The sequence below is a fragment of the Porites lutea genome, chromosome 7 (assembly GCF_958299795.1).
Source record: "Porites lutea chromosome 7, jaPorLute2.1, whole genome shotgun sequence".
Taxonomy (NCBI): Eukaryota; Metazoa; Cnidaria; class Anthozoa; order Scleractinia; family Poritidae; genus Porites; species Porites lutea.
This window is the reverse complement of record NC_133207.1, coordinates 18,005,433-18,032,580: the sequence shown is the minus strand read 5'-3', so window position 1 is coordinate 18,032,580 and position 27,148 is coordinate 18,005,433. Positions and strand designations below refer to the sequence as shown.

The 27,148-nt window shown below is 39.5% G+C and overlaps 1 protein-coding gene across 1 annotated transcript; it reads left to right on the top strand.

The window, feature by feature from the left end:
- The first annotated feature begins 71 nt into the window (after positions 1–71).
- On the top strand, positions 72–26,351 carry LOC140944255 (ATP-binding cassette sub-family C member 10-like). The gene is made up of 29 exons (XM_073393388.1): positions 72–1,454; positions 2,826–2,915; positions 3,246–3,350; positions 3,819–3,935; positions 5,290–5,415; positions 6,658–6,743; positions 7,264–7,405; positions 8,688–8,868; positions 9,471–9,604; positions 13,640–13,732; positions 13,846–13,890; positions 14,307–14,411; positions 15,243–15,350; positions 16,024–16,471; positions 17,283–17,503; positions 18,157–18,279; positions 18,789–18,824; positions 18,916–19,088; positions 19,635–19,795; positions 19,988–20,101; positions 20,883–21,040; positions 21,513–21,574; positions 22,146–22,203; positions 22,335–22,468; positions 22,979–23,057; positions 23,374–23,440; positions 23,810–23,907; positions 24,518–24,630; positions 25,654–26,351. Exons 1-29 carry the CDS (start codon positions 189–191, stop codon positions 25,796–25,798), a joined length of 4,788 nt encoding a protein of 1,595 aa, XP_073249489.1. The 5' UTR covers positions 72–188; the 3' UTR covers positions 25,799–26,351.
- The last annotated feature ends 797 nt before the right edge of the window (positions 26,352–27,148 follow it).

The window sequence follows — 27,148 nt, the reverse complement described above, 5'->3', positions numbered from 1 at the left end:
ACTTTGTTCAATGTTTTCAGCGGTTGCCAAAAAATAAGTAAATTCGTTATGTCCGATGATGCGGACTGTCAATCGCAAATGGCAAAATGGCGCCTTTCATAATGAAAGTTTCCACACGTGATGTTTTTGATGCCAATTATTTGACTTATCTTGTAGAGATTTAGTATCGCCGCCATCAATGAACGGTGATGACAAATTTACAAGACTTCTGTGGATCTAAGAATGCATCACAATTCGTGTTGTGGAACAACGGTGACTTTGGCGAATGTTTCAAACTTCTTTGTCTCGTTTGTCCTGCAAATTTTCTCTTGGTTTGTTCCAGTATATTCTTTGCTAGAAGAAAATGGCAGACATTCGAGTTTCTGCAGCATCACTTGTATCTACTTACGAAGCTTCAGGCCTTGATCTGCGCGTTAATTTTTCTGGAAGCACTGATCGAAGTTTCATGCTCATGGTCTTTGAGGACTTACCATCCCCCAGTCTATCTATTATCGTCCTTCTTAATTGCCTTAGCTTGGATTTCAAATGCATTTACAGTGTGGAGAAACAGACAGGTCTTTATTTTAAGACGGTGTTACCCTGCTTTTCACGTGGCATTCATACTATTGGCTTTCCTTATGAGCTCTCTTCAAGTGTACTCTGTTTTCCATAAAATCCATGGAAATGATTTTGATTCTTTACTCATTCACGATTATGGCACCTTGGTGAGAATTTGTCTTCAAGTTATGTTTTTAGTTTTGTTAATTATACCAACTGCTTCCAGCACCTGTAACAGGATTGGTTTGAATGTAGACTCATCAACAACTACATGTAGGATTCAAAGTACGAGTCACACTGAACGAGAAGCAATATTAAGATCAGGTTCAAGAGGTACATTCTACAGTAGTACACAGTGTGTTACAGATCATCTTGGTGTTGCTGAAGAAAAATCAAACTTATTTTCCAAATTAACATTTTGGTGGGTGCGACCCATGATGCAGAAAGGTTTCAAGGGAAGACTTCAAAGTGCAGCAGATCTATTTATGCTACCTCAAAGTCTTTCAACAAAGAGGGTCAGATATTTGTTTAGTGACAATTTTGAATGCATGGATAACCAGCCAAATCAGTCAAATGAAGTGCTAGATGATAGCATCTCCGATGATCATGGATATACTTCAATAATATTTTTTCCTGGAACACAAAAAAGTGTTTCTGATCCAAACTTTAGACTGCGATATGGAAGCAGGTCTGTCAGAAAAACTATAAGTACCAATAGTGCAGACTTTTCTGAAAATGAAGATCTTTCTATTACAGTTCCCAAAGTTGCTGCCCAGAGAACCCTTTTAAGAGCTCTGCACAATTCATTTGGTTTGCAGTATTACTGTGTTGGACTCCTGAAGTTAACAGGAGATGCTCTTAGCTTTGCTGGACCTCTCTTGTTACATGCATTGGTTTCTTTTATGGAAAACAAGCAGGCAAGTGAATGTTTACCACACATAGGTATCCCAACTTAAGGGGAAATGTTTCCTCTATCTAGGGATGCCTGTGGCTTTCATTGCCCTCTCCAGGTTCAAGTCCTACCATCCCAATGGAGGAGGTGCGGGATTGATTTAGTGTTTAAAAGAACAAGGCATACTACAATTTACTGTGCTATCCACTGGATAGAAATTTATCCAGTGAATAGTGTTATGTACCTTTTGAACAACTTGCCTGGCCCCAGTTGTTTAAAGGCTGGATAACGCTATCCACCGTATAAATCTCTATCTAGTGGATAAGACAATTGGTTTCCCTAATATTTATCTGCTGGATAGTGATTTATGTGGTGGATAGCACAATCCAATGTTTGAACGTACAGTGGAACCCCGATAATAAGGTCACCAATGGGCCAAAAAATTTGGCGGTATTAATCGGGTGGCCGTATTAATGAGGGTTTTTTTTACAAGAAAATGTATGGTGGTTTTTCCCAGGCAGCCATAAAAAAGTGGCTGTAATAACAAGGTGACCGTATTACTGAGGTGGCCGTAAGGCGGGGTTTCACTGTATAAATGGGTCCTGGTAACATACTGCTAAGGATAACCCTGTGATGGACTAGCATCCCATCTAGGGGGAAATAACAATGCTCCTGGGTGCTTCTTGCTACAGAAGCTGGAGGAAGCTTTGAGGGGGGTTGTGTCACAAAAAGTAGTTATTGACCTTTGATTTTGGCCACGTATTCAGGTGATCTCTGTACGGCTATAAACTCCCTAGGGAGGCCAGCTGTACATGTAGGTGGGTCTGAGTGTACTGAAGTGTGAAGTTACATCAAAAGACTCAAAAGTGAAGTTAAATCAATCCACCAGATGCTAGTTAAGATAGTTTGGCTAAATAAACGATCTTATTTCTTCAATTGATCTTCAATGTACGTGAACACAATCAAGGATTTTGACAGTTCACGTTTCATGGAGTGCACTTCAATCATTATTCATGGAACAGTTTTTCAGTTCGTCACGATTCATGGACACCAGTCCTTGTGGGCTCCATGGCTTGTGTGTACCTTAACCTTTTTTTTTTTGCCTCTCCTCATTAAAAACTGCCTGAACTTATTTCACTGATGTGCACTGATGGGAAGCCTTACTACATTGACTATTTTCCAATTCCCCATAATATACTCTGTTTGCCCCCCAAATTTTACATAACTTATTGTCTTAAAATGCTCTTGGGAAAATGCAATACTCCCAGGAGCATTTAAAAACAATGGTTTATGCAGAATTTGGGGGGCAAACAGAGTGTATTATGGGCAATTGGAAAATAGAGAATTGAACAATGTGCAACTTGTAATTTTCTCATTATATAACTCCATATTTCAGGAACCAATGTCTCACGGCTACCTCTATGCGTGTGGACTGTTTCTGACCACATTTTGCTCAGCATTCATTAATTCACAGTTCAACTATTGGGTGAGAAAGATTTTTTTTTCAATTTCAGTCAAGCTGTCTTTAGTAATGTTCAAAATAACATAAATCCAAAACATTTTTAAGGACTGATCTTTTTAAAAAAGCATATAATGTTTAATTTTTTGATAATTTAGAATAGGATTTATTGTGATATTTTTATAAATAAGACTGCTAATAGGTTTTTAATTTATTCATATTTTATTACCAGTGGGATCTTTTTAATTATTTTAATATTATGAATTGTAAAGCGCTTTGGTCAATTAGTGGAGTTAGCGCTATATAAATTATGTTATGTTATGTTATGTTATTTTATTATTATATATATTTTTTCAGGTGAATAAAATTGGTTTGAAGATTAGAGCTGCTGTGATAACTACAGTTTATGACAAATCTTTGTCTGTCAGCCTGACAACTTTGTCAAAGTTTTCTTCAGGAGAAGTATAAAGTTTGACTTAATTTTTAACACTCACCATTGATTGACACACCCATTTACTCTTGAGACAAATATTTTATCAGGCTTTAGAACCTGTGGGGAAATATCAAAACAGAACACTTGGAAAATTTATGCAACTGCAATGTAAAATTGTAAGCTAAAGGGTTATTAATTTGCAGTGGGAGCGCACTACTACACACTGCTATGCTGCCTCCCAATAAATAACTAAATTTACATTTGTTAGAAAAAAAGGCTTATTATTTATATGCCAAGGAACATAATTTTTTGCCATCTTTAATTCACCCTGAATTTTTTTCACAGGCATCAGTCCAAACTAAGGTTGGTTTGTTGTGGCTGAGGCAGTCACTCACTGAATGCCAAGAATAGGTGGATTCGAAGTAAATGATGGGCGCAGCTTTGCTTAAACTTTTATCCAGCTAGTGCTCACAAATTTCTATGCATGGTCTTTGCAGGTTGTAAATTTTATGAGTACAGACACTGACAGGGTGGTAAACTTTGCTCCTAGTTTTCATCAGTTTTGGAGTTTACCATTTCAGATTGCAGTGTCACTGTATCTTCTTCATCAACAGGTAAATAAATAATGCTGTTTGACCATAAAAGAACAAATTATGAATTATTGGGAGGCATTTTGTGACAGCTTGGTATAATTAACATTGTGATTTAAATTCTCCGTTTTTTGCTATTTAAAAGATCACAAAACTTTAATGTAATGCACCTATCAATGTAAATCCCTTGCGGGGGGGGGGGGGGGGGGGGGAGTGCGGGCAAGGGGCGGGGATTTGATGCCTGAGACTATCCCCCTGTCGGGCTTTTGATCGTGTGAAGCGACCCCAGGGTCAGGACATTTGACTTTGACCGACAGAAGCCTGGTATCAATTCAGAAGCGGCTACGAAGTCTGCCCCTTGAGGCTTTCTGAAAGTCACGCTGTTGGAGAAAGGTATGAAGTTAATAATGTCTATTTTGAGAAAGGTTTTATCTTCAAGTTTCCATCTGATTGTAAACCTCGATTGAAATCGAATTCCACCATGAAAGTCAGAGGATTTTTTACGGGTCACTGATCCGACCTGTTCCGACATGTTGAGCAGATGTTACAAAGCATTTTACGTTTCATTGATATTATAATAGCCCAGTCAATCTTCCTGGAGTGATTTTGTTGTTCAAAATAGGAGATGCTAGTGGAGAGAGAAAATTCTTACAGCGAGTAATTGAACGGAGCTTGCGTCAACCATAAATAAAAGTAGTAAGAACATACTTTTGAAATATTCTTTTAATTTGTTTTATATTGTGTTATAGTATTGTTTGTTAAAATTTTTCCCCTGGGGTGGGGGCTTTTTTGACACTCTTGATCAACCTTTCGTTTCCCACCCTGGGGAATTTGATAAAAAAATTTCAAAATTTGTCAAATCCCCACCCCTTGCCCACCCGCCCCCCCCCCCCCCACGGGGTTTACATTGATAGGTGCATAATGTGTGAAATAAGGTACAGTAGCTTTAACCTTAACTATATTAATATACTGTAAATCCTCTATTTAGCCCCTGTGGGGCTTTTTTATTTCACACACATTTAAGGGGGGGGGAAGCTTGATACAGATGGGGGGAGTTACTTGAGAGGGTGGGGATTATTTAATTTAGCCCAAAGGATGGTATCAGTTCTCCATAAAGAACTAGAATACAAAGTGGAAAAGCTCAAGTACAAGAAGTTGGAGGTCATGCAGCCGAGGATCATAAACAAATCCGAACTTCCAGTTGGTGAATAAACGTCCTGGATCAGTCCACACAAAGTTTTACAATCATAATTCATTAATAAAGTCTATCATTTATTAGTGAAGAATAATGAAGGGGAAGTAGAGTTATCATTAATAAAAAATTATAGCTTATTAATAAATATTACTGATATTTAATATTGATTATTTTATCTTTCAGGTTGGCATATCATTCCTTGCAGGTCTTGGCTTTGCTCTTCTTCTTATTCCAGTGAACAGATGGTTGGCTGAAAAGATACAGAAACTCAGCCAAGAAATGATGACCCAGAAGGACAAAAGAGTCAAGGTATCAGCTAAAATCCATTTTGTTACTGAACGAGTAGGGCAAATAACCTTTTATAATATATAGATTTAGCCAGGGCTAAAAGCGAAGCTCGTGTTAATAAAACTTTTAAACAAAAAAAAAATAAACCGTCTAATGCTAAACGGGGAGGCCAATGAAAATGGCATCAATAGATCTAATTAGCAAAAAAAACAAATTGCACGTGCAGCACACTTTTTTTTCTAATTAGCAAAACAACAAAATTTGCACGTGCAGCACGCTTTTCGTCCTTCTTTGCCGTTGTTTTGCACAACTACAACGCTGTTTTGTAGGACTAAAACGTCAAACTTCCTAGTAACACATTATTTTTATGGAGGAATTCTTACCCAATATTTTGTCTCCTGTGTTGATGTTCGCTTTTATTTTTCACTGCCGCTCATTTTTACCATGCTGGCCACTAGCATTTCTCATTGTCTCACAGCCGCTTTGAATTTTCATGTTTTTGTTCCTACAAAATTCTTCTCTTTTGTTCTCAGAAACTAGTTCTAGCTCAGTTTCTCTGTTATCCACGTGAGTGTAAACATCAAAAATAACGTTGAAAAAGACACGACTTTGTTGTTGTTTTTTCTTTCTAAAAGTCGGGGCGGCCATGCAATTTCTTTCCAAATAAAACCTTGAGTTGCATTTGGGTTGCCATACCTGTTAATTGAATTATTTTACATTGGTATGTCTGTGGTGCGGACGGACGGTCGGGCGGGCAGGTGGGCGGTCGGTGTACGGTCACGTGATTACCAAATTTTCTCGGATGGGTAGTTTACCACATTTTTTTGCCCATGGTGCTCCGCTGCGCGCTTCGCGCGCGAGAGCTCCGCTAAAAGGTTATTTGCCTTTCTTTAATTGCTAGATCAATGCAGACTATCACTCTGTATACTGTAGACAAGAGGTCACTATTTTCAATCACTGTATATCTATAGTAATCAGTATTAAAAGCTTTTCATGTTAACCACTTTTTCAGGGAAATTTTCGTCGCAAACACTATTTGAAGCTATAACTAGAGTTGTTTTATGGTAGCTCTCTGGCTTAACCAAATGTGTATACATGTATCATTTCAGCATGGGCATTCATGGGTGATTCAAGCATGAATGGCCTAAACAGAGTGGGCTTCGAGTCACAGCCCACTTGCAGAAAATTTGATCCTTATTAATTTTCCTCAACTTTTGTTGATTTTTGTTGTTGTTGTTGTTGTTTACTTTTTCACTAATTTAGGTGATGAATGAAATTTTACATGGTATCAGAGTAATTAAGTTTTATGCCTGGGAAAAAAACTTTGAAGAAAAAGTTACTGAGTTAAGGTAGGGAATGAAATATTCGAAAGTTAAGTAATAGTTAAAACTATTACTTAAGTATCATTTCCTCATGAGAGTTGATGTCTTGGCTAATGGGCCAATCTTCTAGGCAGACTTGTAAGCAAAAACTTATTGTCATGATGACAGCTACATACAAATACACTGTAAATGTGTACTTCCAGAAAAAAAATTGTTTATACCTCATCCATGGAAGAGATTTATACTCCCCTCCCCTCCCCTGTGGAAATTCCAAATTTGCTTCATACACTGCTTTTTAAAATTCCCTTTAAGACGCATTCCCTTCCTCCTGCAATTTCCAATCCCCTCAAGGGGAATATTGGTATTTTCTACAACTTTGCCTTTAAATTTTTGGCCTTTTAATACAGAAGAAGAGACTTCTCTTATGTAGATCACTTTTTTTATTCTGGTCCCAGGCAAGGGTGTTGACTTACTACAGGCTCAATTATTGTTTGAGGTTTGGCCTTCAAATTATTGATGTTGAGAACACAATACAATTTATTTTCAGAGCTGCAGAGTTGAAAAGCTTAAAAGGAAGGAAGTACTTGGATGCCTGGTGTGTTTATTTTTGGGCAACAACACCTGTTATCATATCCATACTGACATTCACAACTTATGCTTTGCTGGGAAACAAGCTGACAGCAGCTAAGGTGCAAATAGTTTTCCTCATAATGTTTAAACATGTACAGTGGAACCCTGGTTAATATGGATGCCAACGGGACATGCCATAGTGTCCTTGTTAAACAGGTGTCCATATTAAGCAGTTTAATGGTGGAGAATGTAATAATTATGAGCTTTTTTTTTGTAGGGACAGAGGAAACTGTCTGTTATATACGGGTGTCCATACTGAGCAGGTGTCAATAGAGCAGGGTTCCAGTGTACTCTTGTGCAAGAAAATAATATTATGTGTTAAGGAAAAATGCAAACTTGGAAAATAAATTTGAAAAATTATAAGTTGTTATTGTGGCATGATATACCTAGCATTAAAGTTTCCTATCAAAGTAACACATTAAAGAGATCAAAAGCGACCTTAAAGCTAGTGGAGTTGTAGCAACCTGCAGTTCTTGACACTTGTAACATTGAAAATTTCCAAATCGTTCTTGAATCTTGAACAATGGCCCATGTTCAATATGTTGAAATTCTAACATTACTCCAAGGCTTTCTGGTCATTTTTCTATATTTGGTCTGGTTTTCTTTGCGTTCTAGTCTCTTCTTTGGGAGACAATGGAGTCATGAAAACTTTGCTATTTTTTCTGTAGATCCTCAAAGTTATGTCAGAATATTAATTTATTATAGTGAACATGGGCTATTTAAACCACATTTATAGTCATTATTACCCTCTTACTTTTTTAACATGAATGTCAAGCAAAGTTTTTAGCCTGCGTAGCAAGCGTTTCCAATCAAGTTATTGCACGAACATTGTTGAGAACGGGAAAAAAACGGGAACAAGGCGAAAGAAGGGTGAGTAGGAGGGGAGAACAGGAAACGCTTCTCCCCTCTCCCTCCCCCTTCATTTCTCGTTTTTGCTCTCGTCCCAACTTTCTCGACCAACTGTACATATAACTATATTTTGTCCAAACAAGAAAATTTCTCATGTATGTCTTTGTGATTCTAAAATGCCTGCAGGTCAGCAAAATCATGGTCATTATTACTTCATTATCGTTATAATTTTTACTACTAGTATTAATTATGCTACGAACTATGATTCTTCAGTCTTCACTACGGGCCTGTTTACATGGAAGTGGGGGACCCCAGGTAGGTGAGGTAACCCGCTTAGGTGGGGTAACCCACCTGTCTATATAATCTCTCATTTTAATTTGATCACGTTTACATGGTAAGTGGGGTGACCCGCCTCATGTTATCTCACCTACCTGGGGTCTCCCACCTCCATGTAAACAGGCATTAAGTGTGATTCATTATTTGCCTTTGCAGGTCTTCACTAGTGTGGCGTTGTTTAACATGCTCATTTCTCCACTGAATGCCTTTCCTTGGGTGCTAAATGGACTGATGGAGGCCTGGGTCTCAGTTAAGAGAATTCAAGCTTTTTTGTCTTTGAATAACCAGGATTTAACAGGCTACTATGGAGAGCTGGAATGTTCTGATAAGGCAGACGGTAAGTCTAGCTAATAAGGTTTCGACCTAGAAAAATATTTCCCGAAGCATTCAAGGTGTTCTTGTATAGACCGTGCTTAAAAAAATGCTACACAGAGAAAGGTGGAATTTTAGAGTTACAAGGAACGCGTAAATCAGTGTGAAGTGCAATTATTAATATTTTGGGTAAATTTTGTCCTTGACAAAAGGCGACTTTTAAGTACGACGAACCGACCAAAACGGACTTTTCAGTAATACTAGCAATTTCATTACCTCCCAGTATATTTGTTATAGAATCGACAAGAATATCAATATAACAGCGTAAAGTTGCGGACGATCTTAAAAAAAGCAGAAAATGCCCAAAGGTATAGCGTTGGCTCGACATTTCTTTGGTTTACTATATTTCCTTGTATAGTGTAGTCCAGTTTCTTTTTCCCTATGTTATCGTGACTTCGTCTTTAATTAATTAATTCTAATTAACTACTTAAATAAGGAAAATAAAATTTCAATGAAATGATTTTAAAATACCTTGACGAAATTGATAACAACAGAATTGTGTGGTCTATGCCTCGTTCTTGTACATTTTGCTATTTTTAACATGTCTTTATATACTACACGTTTCAGTTGCCCGTGCCCCTGAAGTCTTTATAAGCAATGGTCATTTCAGCTGGAGAGAACTGGAGGAGTCTACGGGTGAAGACGGTGAAGTCTTCTCTACCTCAGGAGAACTGACAAATATAGACTTCTGTGCTGAGAAAGTAAGCAATCTTCCCTACCAGATTGTACCTAATTGGAATATATAACCATTTCACTACCAATATGTGAATATGTAAATAGTGATAGGTAATAATTTAACGCATTTTCATTCCTTTCTTAAGAAACTTTATAGGGTTGACCTCGTGTTTCCTTTTCATGATGTATTTAAATTATTCATTTTTATTTTCTTATCTTTAAACGTCATGAATAAACCAGTATTGTTTATCGCAAAAATTTAAATTTCCTGTTGTAAAATCGTAAGAATTGAATAGTTGCAAAAGTTCTTGCAGAGAGGTTTCATTTGAATGGTAACTATAAAGAATTTTGTGACAGATAATCTCACCGTAGTGTGGTCCAGGAGGGAAAGGATTAAGGAAGGTGTCCAATGTTTGCGCGTTGCACCATACATGGATTTACAGGAAATGCGGTTCGAAGCTTCCAAATACGTTTTCTTTTTAGAATTGACATTGACATTGTCTGGAAGGGTCACCGTTTTAGTCGGACAAACCGGGAAAATTGTTGGACATTATTTTGACTTTTTACAAATCTACATGGTCAAAAATTGAGAAAAGTTGTCTTAATTAGTAGGGTCACCCACCTACCCGCGCTACCCTGGGTGACTGAGCCTATTTTTCATACATTTCCTTGCAAAACTTGGCGAGCCGTTTACATGAGATACAAACAGTTCATTATCTCTTCCTCTGACAATATGGCCCTTGGACCCCTCTGTTGAGGCGATGACAACTGCTGCTAGGTTTTCAATACTGGCACCTTATACCAGAGGCGACACTATTCAATGGCGCATCATTATCATAGACTTTTGCCCCCGGGTTGACTCCCATATAAAAGTGACGGGGTGCTCGTCGTCTCGCTTTGTGGTGTAAATTGCAGATTTTGGTCTCACTTAGGGTGTTTGGGATGAAAAGTCACTGTATTTGCCCATTCACTGACCCCACATATATCTCCTTTAGGGGCCGGGGCCGGTTTGATTTGAATTTTCCGACAAGCATCCTCGTCACTCTTATATGGAAGTCCCCCCGGGCTTTTAGCAAGAACTACGGGAGCGTCTAGTACAGTGACCGGAAGTAATTCTTTTCCCGCCACCCGTCAATGACTCAAGTTTTACAAACCACGAGGGCGACAGCGGACAAAATGTCGCTTTTTTAAATTAAAAACCGAATTTCCATTTTTTCAAAGTGGTTCGCGATTATTACAAGTCGCTTGCTTTGTCAAATGTTGGCGAACTTAGGGCCTGTTTATATGGAGGTGGGGGACCCCAGGAAGGTGAGGTAACCCGCTAAGGTGAGGTAACCCTCCTGTCCATATAATCTCTAATTTTAATTTGCTCACGTTTACATGATAGGTGGCCTGCCAAGGCGGGTAGCCCCGTCTGCCAGACCGGGTAACTTCGATCTTCTTAGAAAACATCGATGTTTCTAGGAAGATCGTAGGAGACTCTGCTTGCACGGTAGATTGCATGTAAAGGAGGGTTATTTTTTTCACCCCCCTCCCCCAAAAGGGGGCTACCTCACCTATCTGGGGACCCCCACCTTCATGTAAACAGGCCCTTATAGAGGATAAACGTTCGTTTCCGTTTGTTTACGACCTCAATAAGGTTTGAAATTAGGCATTTTCACGTCGTGGTCGTGCAGTGATGGCAAAGAAATGTCGATAAAACAATACGGTGCGCGTGCAAAGTTGTGGACTTGTTAATTAAACTTAGTAGCTTGCTATGCTACTCTTCCCGAATACGCAGAAGATCATGGCGGCCCGTATTATCTAGCACGTTGAGTATTGCATTTTGTATGCTTAGAACGCCAGTGTATATTTGCCTTTTTGGGTCATCCACTCACCAATAATCGGGCTCACAAAGATACCCCTCACATGTATAAACGGGTGACGGGCCCATAAAGATACCCAGTCACTGTATAAACGGGCTCACAAGGCTACCCAGTCATTTTATAATGGGGCTCACGAAGATCCCAGTACCTTTCATTTGGCTCACAAAGATTCGTTGCCTTTTTTGGATAATAAACACACAAAGGCGTTAACTCTAATTAAATCAGACTAAACTCACTATCGATACATCATTTTGGACAAATTAAGGCAGGTTTGCCAATCTACTAAGCCCCCCGGCCAAAAAATCCCAAACGATTCTTGAGCGAGGTGGCAATATAAAGCAAAGGTAAAAACATAAAGCAAATATATACTGGAACTACCTCCCTGAAGCCATTGTATCGTTAAGTTCAATAGAGTCTTTTTAATTTAATTTATATCAGCTTTTGTTAAATAAAAGTAATATAGTTATCTTTATTTAATTTTAGATCAATATTTTATATTTATTTTACGGTTGGTGTGATGTCTTAGCAATTTTTACCGACCTAATACATGTAGATGCACATTTAGATGTACACCTTATCACAAAGGCAGTAAATAAATTCCCACGAGTCTGGCCTAAGTGTTGATTTCCAGTGTCGCGTAATTTTTACGTGCATACGTGAAATTTACGTTCGCAAATAAAATAGAGGCATTGCATGAAAGGTCGCTCGTAGGAGTAAAAGTTGAACCCCGCTTAAATTCTCGTTTAAGCTCAGCACTTTTTATCTTGCCTCTATTGTATTTACGTGATTAAAATTTACGTGCGTCAACGTGCGTAGCCAAAAACGCGTCAGTGGAAATCAACCTTAACAAACACAGGCGAAACTCCGACCCGACCCGGCGAAACGGAGAAATAAATAACAACTCACCATGTAGTAGGCAATACATGTGTCCCTCAAGGAAAAACAGAACCTTCCACAACTTGCGCAAAAAATGTACAGAGCAAAAGGAATTCGTCACGTCTCCTTGGCGTAGAATTGGAGTTCAAAGGCCTAGCACGTGGCTGAATAGCATTGTGTGTTCCAAGACAGTCACACTCGCCGACGCACCTGAATGAGCTTCATTTTCAGCATCTTGTACTGTTTGCGGTTGCAAAGGAAGCACTGCCTGCTGGAACGCAGCCGACGAAACGGCAACAGGCCGTGCGGAGCAGAGCCTTCCTGACCCGCGTTCAGTGACACTCTTTGCGAACTGACAACTTTGCATATATTATTCAGGTTTATGTAATGCCTAATACGTCATCGTGAGGGATAATGAATATTACATGACTGTGAATATCATCACATCATCTTCATTCCATGACTAGAAGGGCGATCCGCTATAGTGATGATAGGGTTTCCCTCTTAGCCAGGCAAACTTTTCTACATAATAAACACTTTGGACGGCTTGCCGGGTCAACTCGGTCAAGATGGGATCAGCAGAACCCGCGCCAGCGCTGTTGGCTTAGGTTTTGTGGAAAGGGGTCAATTTTGCTCAAGTTGACTCGACTGGGAGGGCGATCCGTCTACCGGAGACAAGTTTTTTTCCATATAAACGGGGCCTAAAAGATGTCAGTGGCGAGCAGGACATATATGTATAGCGATACTTCTTGTTTGTAAATGTTGTAGTTAATCAGTTTTATTTTTCCGTTGTTTTTGGGTATTGTATGTATGCTAATGAATTTAAAACAAAGGAAAACAAAACAATTATCTGAAACAAAAAATTAACTGTAACATAAACATTGTTTTTGTCATTCAAATGTGCCAACCACTAAAAAAAAAACATTGTTTCAAGAGCCAATAAGCCCGTGGTTGGCACATTAATAGTGAACTTACACAAGAGAGCGGGAGAGGAAAGTCGACGGCAAACCTCGTGTGCAAGTGTGACAATAATTTTGTTTGAACAAACCGTCCGCCAAACTTCACATTCCTTTAAACAGATCTTTTTGTAGAAGAGCAAAAACCTTGAATGTTAAGTGAATTCCCGACAAAACACGCAAGTAAGAGCCCCGCCACGTTTGCCACACTCAAGCGTTTTGCCGTCCTCTCCTTTCTGCCGTCCTGTTGCGTAAACTCACTATTACCGTAACGCAAAATATCGCTATACATGTATGCAGCAACAAACGGAGGGCCCGCCCCTTAGAACGTAAAAAGTTGAAAAGTTTCTTACTTCTCTTGCAGGGGCAGCTTATAGGTGTAATCGGAAAAGTTGGCTCTGGAAAGAGCTCGTTATTAGCCGCCATTACAGCAGAGATGGAAAAAAGGCTGGGAGAGGTACGTCTTAGCCTCCGTTTTAGCCAGCTATATGACTTTGAGATTGTTCCTGGTTCTATTATTAAAAAGAATGTTTGTGTGATGTATATACCGTTCTGCTGTGCTTAATGCAGGTTTTTGTCAAGAAACTGGAACGCGGATTTGGCTTAGTTACCCAGGTGAGGGCTTTACCGACTTGCGGCTATTCTGTCTCATCATTTTGTTGTTGTTGTTTTTATTTTCGAATTATTTATTTGCGTGCTTTACCAAATTTTGGTCCAATGTGATCAGTGCTAAGGGCAAACAAAAAAGGATTTGTCTACGAGACTTAACGAAAAGCAGCCTTACATAACTCAACCCTCATTTCCCATGCGTTGTACTGGTCTCAAGATTTCCCGCGCTTTATCCCGTTAAATATTTTTCGCCCGTACTTCAAGCTGGTTTTTACTTCTTTGCCCCTGCAGCACGTTTACCCCAGCAAGGCACCTTGCCGAAAGCACACTTTTTCCACAGTCACAGCGTTGTGATTGAAGTCTTTATTTTGTGGAGAACTTTTGCAAATTGAGAACTAACTCATCTTCTCTGGATACTTTAGGAACCGTGGATTCAACATGGTACGGTGAAGGAGAACATTTTGTTCGGCATGCCTTTTGATGTGGAGAAATACAGTGCAGTGATTGACGCATGCGCTCTGGTGGAGGTATGAAAAAAAGTGCGCTCTTGCTTACGTAGCAGCGAACCGCATCAGTGAAGGGATATGGGCTTATCGGATTATTGACTGCGGTGCAGCGAAAGATATTTACCAAGAAACTAAGGAGACTACTTCAAAGCTGAAGTTGTCAATTTCACTGTTTCACCTTAACTTCCAGTACACTGTCAATTTAATAAACGTTTCGAAGGTTTACTTAAAAAAAGTTGCGAGGTTTAAAAACTGGAACTGCCGCGAATTGTCGTTCAACATTTTACTTTGCCGCGAAGGGTTTTTAACGAAAAGACGCTTATTATTGATTATTTGTTTTTTAACCTGGTTAACCAAACGTTTTACTTCGACGTCTTTGCCCATGCTTGACCACAGTAAGGTCTGAAAGAACTTAGCATCGTTCCGGTCAATTTGTGTTAGACTACCTGATCACCGTAGACAACGTTCAACCATTCAATTAACCACCACGTAACATCCACCCATCAATATATGCCAGCTGTTGTGTAGGGTCTATAGAAAAGTATACTGTCACCTTCACAGTCTAGTTTTGTAGTGCTGGTGTGTCGTTAGAGATTCCGGCATATTGAGTGGATTAAGAATCAGCTTTATTTGTAGCATATAATCCTCTTATAAACTGAGCGTCTGAGAGCTGACATTCTGAAATGTGTGTCAGAATAAAAATTAGCCCCTTTTACTATCGCAGTTTATAAGAGGACCATTTCTTAACTTGAAGTTCGGTTGTTGGGTATATGATCGCTGCAGCCAGGTTCGTCCCCACAATCGCAGACTCTGGAACAGCACTGACAGATACTGTTATTTTCCTTTTTCAAGGACCTTCAAATTCTTCCATCTGGCGATGAAACTGAAATTGGCGAAAATGGCGTTACGCTGAGCGGTGGTCAAAAAGCGCGAGTGTCTCTCGCCAGGGCTGTCTACCAGGTTTGAATCATTTTAAGTGCTGTAAACACACTTTTTATAGTGCGTGTTTTTGTTTTTTGTGTGATTTTTTTTGTTCGTTTTTCAGAGTGCCAAAAGGAATTCTGCGATTACATTCGGTTTTGTATTACGTTTTTGTGACTGGCTTAAAAAAATCACCCCATTTTCTTAACCAATCACAACTGAAGCCAAAACCAATCATCACTTGCTTACATGCATGGCACACACTGATGTATGTACAGAAAGATCTGATTGGTTAAAAATTATTGCGCCATCTCCTCGACCAACCGGGACAAAGCCAAGAGCAATCGTGACTTGCTCATGCGTTTTTTTCCGCGCATGGCATCCTTTAAGTGTGTTTGAGAGCACAGTAATTGCTATCAAGAATTCTAAGAAACTGAAAGCTCAAGGTTCACGTTAGAAGACTTGCAAAGTGTTTGCGTCGTTTGCTTCTAATTTTGTTATTCGTTAGCCACTTTAAGCCCTATATTATCGGGCAAAAACTCATTAAATTTGGGAACTTTTGTTTGCATACCATTTTTCCGCTCTTGTTTAACCATTGCTGTTTAAGTGCAGGTCTCGTTTGTTCGTTGTATGTACTTCTTTGTATTTCGCTCGGTTCAGCTTGCATTGTTGTTACTTGTGTTGAGAATATTCTTGATGTTTTTGTACTCAGGATAAAGAGATTTATCTTCTTGATGACCCCCTCGCGGCTGTAGATGCCCACGTAGCTGCGCACCTCTTTCAACACTGCATCATGGGGCTTCTGAAGAATAAAACCAGAATACTTTGCACCCACCATACCCACTTCCTGTCTGCTGCAGATCTGTTGGTTGTCATGGACAACGGTTCGATAGTCCACAGTGGTCCTCCGGAGGAAATTCTGCGAGCGGAACAGATCATGAAAACTATCGCAGAGGTCCCAGAGGAAGCTGCAAGTGAAGGTGGGAGTAAAAAGGAAAGTATAGAGGACAAAGAAGATGAAGAAAACGTGGACGAAGGCTTGGTAAAAGAAGAAGAGAAGGAAGTAGGCGTGGTTAAACTGCACGTGTACAAGTCCTACTGGCTTGCGATTGGTCATTGCTTGGCAACGAGTATTTTACTGTCACTGCTTCTTATGCAGGGTAAGGAAATTCCGCCGGTCCATCTTATCTCTCGCAAAACAAATAGAAACCTGAAATCATTAACGGTTCTGTGGCTAACAAGCGAAGACAGATGGTTTCATTGACAGCGAGGTGACATGTCTTTTGTCGGCTCACACGTTTTACCACGCTTGTCACGAGTTTTACATTTTTCCGCCCTTAATAGAAATTGCCCACTTTTCCATGCTTGTCACTGGTGACAGGTTTTTCCTCGGCTGTGCTGCAGGTTGCATGTTTTCTCATAATTTGGAGCAAAGGCAAAGACGTTTCTGAACGACACACGGCTTCAACTAACTTTTTGCATTCTTAGGCAGTGGTTTGACCCAAATTTTTGGATAGATCGTCTCTTTAAGAGTGAAGACACCTATCAATCTGCGAAAGGTTTGAACCCAAGAGTCATTTCAAAAGTAGGTTGAGTTTGATCGTCCTGGTGAACGTAGTCCTTAATAGGACTGTTGTTGTTGACGGTGACTGACGTTTCGACAACCTGTGCGGTAGTCATCTTCAGAGTCAAAGTGAGTTGTATCACGTCGGTTGATGGTATTATACTCTGGTTATTGACCTATCAATAGCAAAAGAAATTTGGTAAGGTTTCAAGTTGACGTGTGTCGCGAAAAACGTCTTTGCTTAAGTTTCCTATTATGTATTGAATACATCATTTACCATAGCGATAAACCTATCCCTCTATTTGTCACCTTTTAGAACTGTATTTCCCTCTGCTTTTGTTTTGTGTCTTCATTTTTTAGATATATCAAATTCCTTCAAAGGAACGCCATTATTTTTTTTCCTTTAGCTTCACGCAATGTGAGTGACTGGTGGCTCGCGCATTGGATTTCTCACTCTCGCGTTACCAACAGTACAGCGGATCACTTGAACTCAACAACAAAGTATAACTTGAATCACGTGATTTTAAGCGCACTGAATCCTGTTCAGTCGGGATTAAGTGTCCACATTGTCAAGAACACTGTGACATTTTATCTTCTTGTCTATGGTGGACTTGCTGTTGCTAACACGGTTAGTTTAATTTTAAGCATTCAAAACATGACTGGTTCTCCTTTCCGCGTGTTAACTGTTTTTTTTATTTCAAGCATGTGTTTTGCCCATCTTGTTATCGCAAGGTTATTTCTCTTCTTGCGATTCGTCCTCAGAATAAAGTTCCTCCTTATATTTGCGTTCATGCGATAGTCGAGGATGAAGCTATATCAGTATATCGTGATCATTAACACTGATGTCATACTTTTACCTCAGTTATCAAAAGAATGGCTCAAGTCTTCCACCGTTTCAAAAAAGAGAGAAGTAAATAAAGCCTCTGAAAATGAACAGATAATGCAATCGGTCACAAAATTAGTTGAGACACTTTGCCCTGACGGACATATTTCATATTCAGTTTTTTCGACACAGTCTACTTCAATATGGGAAATAAAGCAATCCCTCCTAACCCCCTTGAAGAAGTCTACCTCAAAAAAGAAAATTGTACCTTTCTCTCCCCAACCCTCTTAAAAAGATCACATTAAAAGGTTTGGTTGCGTACAAACGGCTTTGTTTCGCAAAGTGGACATTTATACACGCATGCTTAACTCTCTGTCATCAGTCTTGCTAACACTTAGTGTTAATTTTACTCGATGTTTTTTCGTTTTTGTTATTTATTTTGATATTATTTTTTGTAGATTTTCACTCTGTTTCGAGCGTTTCTGTTCGCTCATGGAGGAATATGTGCTGCTAAAGTCCTTCACAAAAGATTGCTGAAGAGCATTCTGTCAGCTCCTGTGTCATTCTTTGACGTAACTCCGGTATGTCGCCATTACGTCATTACTTGTCCACTTGCAACTGCTAAGAATGCGCTGATCATAATTGCTGTCAAGACTCAACAGCCATTAAAAACGCTTTTTTCGTGGTAATATTCCAAATCTTTGTAATCAGAATTCCGATATATCACACAAACTGCCAGGACACACAGTGCAGTATTAACAGTTCTTGTATGAGCGGTAACGTGCAACATTTGCTGTACTTACAAAGTAGATTCGTAAGTTAGTATTGGCCAAAGATTCAGTCCTCTGATTCTCAAAAGGTGCAGATCACCCGGACTGGACCGTATGAAAATCAGGCCAAGGATTCGGTAAATATTCCGCGGCAATCATACCCAGCCTGTACTAATCATGCTATTGCCAAAAGTAATCTATATCTCTGATTCAGAATTTAATTTTAAATAAGCTGCTTTTGAATGTTTTGATATTGCGATATATTGACCGTCAACAAAACCGTCTTTTTTTAATTTTTTTTTTTTTAACTTGTTTTTTAGATTGGGCGAATTGTGAATCGGTTTTCATCCGACATTGTAAGTAACAGTAATGTACTTCTTGTATATTTGTAATAAGTGCGTTCGTCGTTTATCTAATCAACACTTTTTAAAATCGTTTTATTTTCAGTACGCGATAGATGACAGCCTCCCGTTCATTCTGAATATATTTCTAGCTCAGGCCTTTGGCGTGGCTGGTACAGTGGTGATCACGTGTTATGGTTTACCGTGGTTTCTTCTCGTCCTAGGCCCTCTCGTTCTTATGTATTACTATATCCAAAACTACTATCGGAGAACGTCGAGGTAAATGAACCTGATTATTACATAAAAAATTGGCCAACTATATATGAAAACTGTTATTAGTGTGTACTCTACGTCCCTCAGTCAACAAAAAGAATAGCTACCAATCTCCTTGTCCATAATCAGAGTAACGGTTAACGGATGCCTTTAGGGATGTCTCATGTGCTTGTGATGTAGTGCGTCCCGATTGAACAGCAGATTGAAGCTCATTGAACTAAGTATAAAAAAAATCAATGATTCTTTTAAAAAAAAAACTTGGAGTGTTGATTTTTTTAAAATTTTAAATGGTACTAACTAATTTTTCCTGTTTGTTGTTGGCTACGCCCCCTAAAAGAAATTCTCTTGGCTCTATAGCACACGTAAGACAATCCCTGCCTCTGAAATACCAACACCTCTGCAATTTAAGCTTTCATTCTGTTGCTTGATGTTCGTGTTTAAGAGAGTTGACTATATTTACCCTTAAGATATTTCTTTGAAACTTTTCATTTTCACCTCCGAACTTAAATTACACGGGTTAGCATTGTGAACAACCTTGTTTTCTATATTCAGAGAGTTAAAGCGGTTGATGAGTGTCACCTTGTCGCCGATTTACGCGCACTTTTCAGAGACCTTGACAGGCCTTGCTACCATCCGAGCGTTCAGAGATGAAGCAAGATTCAAGCAGGAAAATGAACACAGGCTGGAAATCAACCAACGAGCAAACTTTTGTGGTAAGAAAATTCGACTTCGGAAAGTTCTCGCAGCGACCAAAACAATTTCACGCTCAGAGTCCTCAGCTGTTTCAGCTGGTCATTAGTTGAGAGAGAATTTTGGGACACACCCAAAAAACCGAGAATGTTACTGTTAAAGTTGTTTGAAATAGTTTCATTGTAATTAAATCATTGAATCATTCTTCTCATCAGCTCTTGTGGCGTCACAGTGGTTAGGCTTATTCTTACAGTTTATTGGTGTTGCTATGGTAACTGCGGTGGCGTTTATTGCGGTGCTTGAGCATCACTTCAGTACCGTTGATCCAGGTGAGTGTTTTTTTTTGTGTGCATGTACAGGTAGACTTCCTCGCAGATCGTGAAGCCATAGCTTTCATTAGATTCCAGTAGAATCCTACAATGTCCTACAATGAGAACGTGGCGTTCTTCAGGGTATGTCGTCAGTCCTTCAATAGAGGATAACGCCTCTTCAAACTCCAAATGCTAGGTCTAAATTCAGTTTTCTTAATTTTACATGTCCATCCATTAACGTATTCTCATACAGTGTGTCGCCTATTGTCGTTCTGTGCTATTTTCCGGAAGCGGCGTGGCTGAGAGGCCAGAGCGTTGAACCTGGAGGCACCAAGCCCAATTCTCGCAACTGGATTTGTCCTCGGTAGTCCTGAGTTCAAATCCTCGCCCACGCCTGAAAGATAGCCAACTGGTTCGCCTCCTACCGGATGGAAATTTTAACCTTGTTTCAGTGGTATTGCTTGTTTCATAAAAGCCCCACAAGGGTGAAGATATATCCTTCTTGACTTTCTGTTACTTTGAGTCCCGGCGCTCTTCGTAGAGCACTGATGTCCTGAGCTCGTTAACGTCCCTTAAACTGCGCGACTATGTTGTGTATTTATGTTCTCCATCAACTGTGAGGGGTCCTTTGAATCTTGGCTACTCTTTTTAGAATGAGTGGTTATTAAGGGCTAGGCACACAGCCCAGAGGGGTACGCTACCCTCTTTCTTCCCACGACTCCGTGAAATTTAAGATGCCATGGTGGTAACATCCAAGTGGTATTTATTATTATATTGCTCCGTATGTGGTCCTCTAAAGGTCTGGTGGGTTTGGCAATTTCGTACGCGCTGTCAGTCACGGACCGCCTCTCAGGGATGGTGACGTCATTTACCGAAACTGAGAAACAGATGGTGAGCGTGGAGCGAGCGGTCCAGTACATTGAAGATGTTCAGCCTGAAATCAGTCCTAGTGGCACGGTTAGTATAAATAATAAGTGGCTCGTGTTTACTTCCAGCAACTTCTTACTCCCTTGACCCTGGCTCAGACAGGAGATGATAAGAGTTAAAACGCTCTTAACCGTCTTGCGGTCAGCTCGATTCTCTAGATTCGCGCATAATTGCTTTAGATATCTCATTTTCTTTGGTACAACAATTCAGCGAGGCTCTTGCACCTGATGCGAACAGAGCAATGTCTTGTGATTCTTGTGCGCCTCCAAAGCATTTAATGAACTCTTATATTTATATGACTTAAGGCGAATTTTGTACTCTTGGTTACTCTCAAAGACTTCTCCCTCTCATATGTTCTTTTTAATCTATAGACATTTGCGACGTCTTGTACATGATTGACTTAACTCTCACATAAACCCATGAGTACTGAAACTAACGGTGCGCACGACTTGTACAGACTTCGCTCGCCCGCCCGTCTTTTAAAATTAAATTTTACTTTCAGGTCATTTCCACTTGGCCATCTCGTGGTCAGCTTACCTTCCAGAAAGTCAGCCTTGTTTATCGGTAAGGGCACTCGAAATCGTCGTATAATTAACTCTTTAAAATTACCATGACTAATCTTATAACTAATACATAAATGATGAAACAAAACCGCCGTAACTGCTAAACGTTTTAACACAGTGGGTTATTTCCCCCAAATAGGTTTTGCTAGGCGCGAACGAAGAGCCCGCTTGAGACATTGTCACGCAGAGAACGTGAAGCTGAGGCCAAGCTCACGAAAAAGTGCGAGACACTCGATCCCAGCACCGTAATACATGTACATGAATCAGTTGCTTGCTACGTACGCTTAATAAATAGTGAAAAGCCTGAGATGCGCACACTAGTTGCAACATTTCGTATGAGCCAAAGTGCACTTGGCATTTAGTTTTCGGCATTTCTAAACGTTTGTGGCAAATTGACTGTTCTATCTATCGTTACCGACTTGGGTACCAGAGATTATGTCTTAACTATCTAAGTGTCATATTTACACATCGAAATGTGTGTTACCCATTCCTCTGGAATGCGCCCTCGTGGAAAAAGATTGCCTATTTAACTATGTGAAATTGTCTTTCTTTTGCTTTCTTTGTCCCGACAGAGTTGGTTTGCCTCGTGCTTTGCGCGGAGTTACATTTTCAACATATGCAGGAGAAAAGGTAACGGGCAACTATGTAGTACACTAATAAAGAAAACAATTAGTTCTCTTTATTGGAACGTTAGAGGCCGACTAGCAAATTCAATATCAGAATGAAGGACTCGTATCAATGGAGGTTTTTCCTTTCTGTAGCTTGGCATTGTTGGCCGAACGGGATCTGGAAAGTCTAGTCTCTTCCAAGTACTGTTTCGCATGGTCAACAGATTCGAAGGAGCTGTAGTTCTAGACGGTATCAGTTTGGCTTCTGTACCACTGAACATTCTGAGGTTGGTATTTCTGTGCCTGCCTAGTTTGATATGCTGCCTGTTTCTTCACTGTAACTACCTCCGACTGTAATGCAAGGTTAAATATCGACAAGGCGTTCCCCTTTATCCCGTATTAAACTTAATCCTGTACGCTGCAATCGTGTGGTACCCGACACCAACGAACTCTGTATGTATAGTTGGTTTCAATTCTGGTGTCCTTGCACAGAAAACGGATTTCAGCACTTTTATGATGGCCTTAGTAGCTGGCCGTTTTCTTGGATGGCGATGAAGATAAATTTACGGTAATTCCTCTCCCGGCTTCACCGCGAATTTCTCTTGGCAAACGAAACCACGCAACAGCTGCGCACGCTATGGTCCTGGTAGTGTTGCTCCGCAGAATTGCCGTTTATTTTATTGTACCAGGTCGATGATGATGATGTTTTTCATATGTCTTAATCTAAATGTTTTTCAATTAATTTCTCTGATCTTGACAGGCATACATAAGTTCTGTGTCGTCTTTTTTTTTCCTAGATCGCGGTTGGCTATTATTCCTCAGGATGCTTTTTTGTTTAGCGGTGGAGTGCGAAATAATCTTGACCCGTGGAGGAAGGTAAACTTTCACTGGAAAAAGAAAACACTGTAACACCATTACATAAGATATGGATTTGTGCATGCAAAATTTGCCTGGGAACCTCCTATCAAAAGAATCATGAATAGTTAAACGTTCTAATAGATTTGGGATCAAAGATTAACGCATGATGATTTCTTCGTATTTGCGCTCTGTCCACCAGCGCAGAAATCACCGAGAGTTCGGAAACTGTTGAAGCGCTTTAAAAGAAGTAGGGAGAGAAAAGGAAATGAACTGTAATACTATGACACTCAAGTAGGTTTGTGTTTAGTCTATTCTTTTGCTTTGCTTTTCACAGCATTCTGACTCGCAGTTATGGACAGTTTTAGATCGTTGTCACCTGGAACACGCTGTAAGACAACTCGGTATGTTTACAACATAGGGTTTTTGTTGACTTGTTTGTAATCACGCTGTCTTCTGTGTAGGAGCCTGACAGATTAGGTAATTTGTGAGGGAATCATTCATTAGCTAATAATGACAAAAGAGAGTGTTAAATGTTTTGCGAGTACTGTTTCTTTATATTTTTTTGAGACTACAATTTCTTTATATGGTTTTAAGCAATTGTTTCGTAAGCTGCTCGTTAATCGTCCATAATTTCAAGAAAAAAGAGCGTTTGAAACCTTATATGTACAAGACTTAGAGCGTGGTCTTTCGAATCGGCTCTAAAGCGTTATACGAAAACTGAGTGATCAGCTGAAATTATGTCAGTTCTTCACTACTCTATATCTCTCCAGGGGGCCTGGACGCTGATGTCGGCGAACGTGGCCGTAATTTTTCAGTTGGTCAGCGGCAGCTCGTCTGTTTAGCCAGAGCTCTTTTGACGCGATCGAAGGTAATTAATTACTTTGGGGAAAAAATGGTGAGGAAACTTGAAAACTCAATTTATGACAACCCCATTCTTAATAACAGGTTACCAACATAGCCTGCTTTTTTGCCAGGCGTTCGAAAGGGAGTGGGGAAGGGAAATTTTGAGGTCAAAAACACCCAATTTTGCTCCCTCCACCCTCTGTTACGGAGGCTTGCCTCGCGGCGCCAATACCAAGATGTACAGGTCAGTACTCATATTTCAAATTAAACAGACATACTGTAAGTATAGGAGCCAATCAAACCTTCTCTACATTATTTTTCATATTTCTTGGAAAAGCCTTTGGAATTTTAAATTTTGTTAGTGAGTTCAAAATATGGAATACAATATCCTATTACCTTCTACTTTTTTAGCAGCAGTGGAAAAGCAAGAATAATTGTCTCTCAGTAGAGCTGGCAGTATTTAGTCACAACCTTGGACGAAAGTCTAAGACAGTTCCATTTACTTTCTAATTAATTTCGCGCCTTTCCGCGCGAGCAGAAAACGCGGAGGGAGAGGGGAGGCCTACTTCACCCTTAAAAACCGGCGCCAGCTACGCAGGCTACGACCGGTTAGGAAACTCTCTTATTGTTCTCAGGTGCTGTGTATTGATGAAGCAACTGCAAGCGTTGACCTGGAAACAGACAAACTGATACAGCAGACGATCAAAAGTGAATTTAAGGAGAGCACTGTTTTGACCATTGTTCACAGGTTAGATACGTTGATACTAGCGACAAATTATGTAATATGGATTATCGAGACGGCTAACTTAAGTTTGACACGGAGTTGAAACCCATCAGTTGAATGGGCGGCTTTGTTCTACAGTACACTAAAAAATTGACTTTAGAGAAAAGACATGATCCATATTAAGCCAAATCCTTGGCCTTTCTTTCTTTTTCTGAATTAATAGAGAGAATTAGAGTCTGTTTTGCGGTTGACGGCAAACGTCAGTTGACAATTTTTACATAGGTTATGAGCTGATAAAAACAGTCTTTGCAAAATAACCCTTATGGGTGAACCTGAAACGAAAGTAGTCTACTAATTTTTCTGTAGATGTAATCAACAGAAGACGAAAGGGAAAAGTTGGTCACGTGATAAAAACTTTTGTTTTCCGCTTTTCTAAGTGATTTTAAGTCTCCAAATTCTGACCATCTGCAGTGAATACGCGGCACGTGTGCACGTCATATCGAAAACCAAGCCATGCGTTTGAGTCCCTTTTTCACGCGATTACAGGTGATAATCAGTTCTTGGTCAAGGTCTCCGGTTGCTAGACTTTGAAAGTAAGGACGTACCATCAATTTGGCCTTCTCGAATACTGGCTACATTCCAAGCTTTTCATGTCTACAAGATCACACCTAAAGCCTTGGACAGCTAACCCGTTAATAATATAATATTAGAAAGTGGCTTATGAAGACTAATACAATTCAGAAGAGTTCCTTTGTTACTTCTGATCAACGCTTCTCTCAGTTACTTAGCTTGTTGGCGAGTGGATAATATTAGGGAGCTCAAGCAAAGAGACGTTTTTGAGGTGCTGTTGACGCAAAACCACCGGAAGTAGACCTTTTTGCATTGTTGGGTTGTAGTTTTGCCCAGATTTTTGGGCAAATCGTCTCTATAAGAGGAAAGACACTTAGCAATACAAATTCCCTCACTTCCGGCGGTTGATATTCATTGCTCAAAAAAGCCTTTGTGTAAGCTCCTTTCAAATAATCAATGCAATCTCCCTTGTTTTAGGCTCATTACCATTATGGATAGTGACCGTGTTCTTGTCATGGATCGAGGGACTGTGATCGAGTTTGACACCCCACAAGCATTGCTGAGAAACAAACATTCTTTCTTCTATGGACTGGTGCACAGAAGCAAATCTGAACAGAGTTAAACTTTGCCGAAACGAAGATGGAATATATAAAAAGTTTAGTGAAGCTCACTAAACTATCAAGTGAAAATTATTTATTTTGGGAAGAAAGAGGTTGTTAGGTTACAAATTTAAATTTATTGGATAGCTTTCAACAAGCAAAATTGGAAAGTAGATTTAGATTGTAGTAGCCACTGAATCTAAAGTTTGGTCTGAGTTACATAACTCCATAGTGGTGTGAGTAAGAAGTTGCACTCCCAAGACTACTTCTTCTATCCACAAGTGTCTCAAAACTTAGCAAGGGATAAACTGACTGAGATTATCATGCTGTGCATGAGGACAAAAATGATCACTTTTGTTCCAAACTTAACTCACAGACAGATAGAAAAGTCTTGATGCAAAAAAAATAATGTAGAGTACAATACCTGGTAAGAAATTTAATGTTTGTTGAGTCCGGCATTTGGATCAACACTTGTTCTCTACTGTAATGACTAGTACCCCGTTTCTGTATGAAACATTTAACTTCAAAGGTATCCTTTGCTTAAAATGATACGCATACTCACTAGTTGGGTTCAAAGAACTTGAACCCAACTAGTGAGTATGCGTATTAATGTCAGGGCTGCACAGGCAACCCAAGGACATGTGGGTCATTATTACATAATCAATTGAACAGGAAGGTGGGGGTTGTATGGAAATGGTGTATTAATTTTGTGTTGTAAGGAACTTGAAATTTAAAAGAGTTTTCTAAATTAAAGTTGTTGTGAAATGGTTTGTTGTGTGGTCTCTTTGTCTGTCACTTGTGCAAGCGATGAGTTATTCAACCGGCCCCTGTTGTTTAAAAGGTGGATAACATTTTCCATTATTTTGATAAATCTCCATCCAGTGGATATCGCATTCCTTGAACCTTACCCGCTGGATAGTGTTTTATCCAGTGGATATGATATATTTATCCAGTGCTTGAACAAGAGTGGCCTGGGTTCATGTCAGTTGTTAGTACAGTAATCCACAAACAGTACAATATACAATTAACAACAATAGTGGACTAATTACGCTAATTACACTACAGTAAAAAATACAAAAATTAATACAGAAATAGAAAAAGGTAAAAAAGTGAAGGTGCAATAAATAATAACAGTAATAATAATATAAAATATTCTTTAAATCCTGAATTTAAATGACATCTTCTCAGCATGTTGAAACATCATTGCATTTAAACCCCACCATATACCAATAACTTGTTTTTAAAACTATGGTACTAATTTTTGGCATCATGAATGTAAGTCCAGTCCGTTGCATATTCTGCAACATTGTCAATACGACCGACCATAATCATGACCAACAACAATCATAACGATGTCCAGTGATGATGTTTTT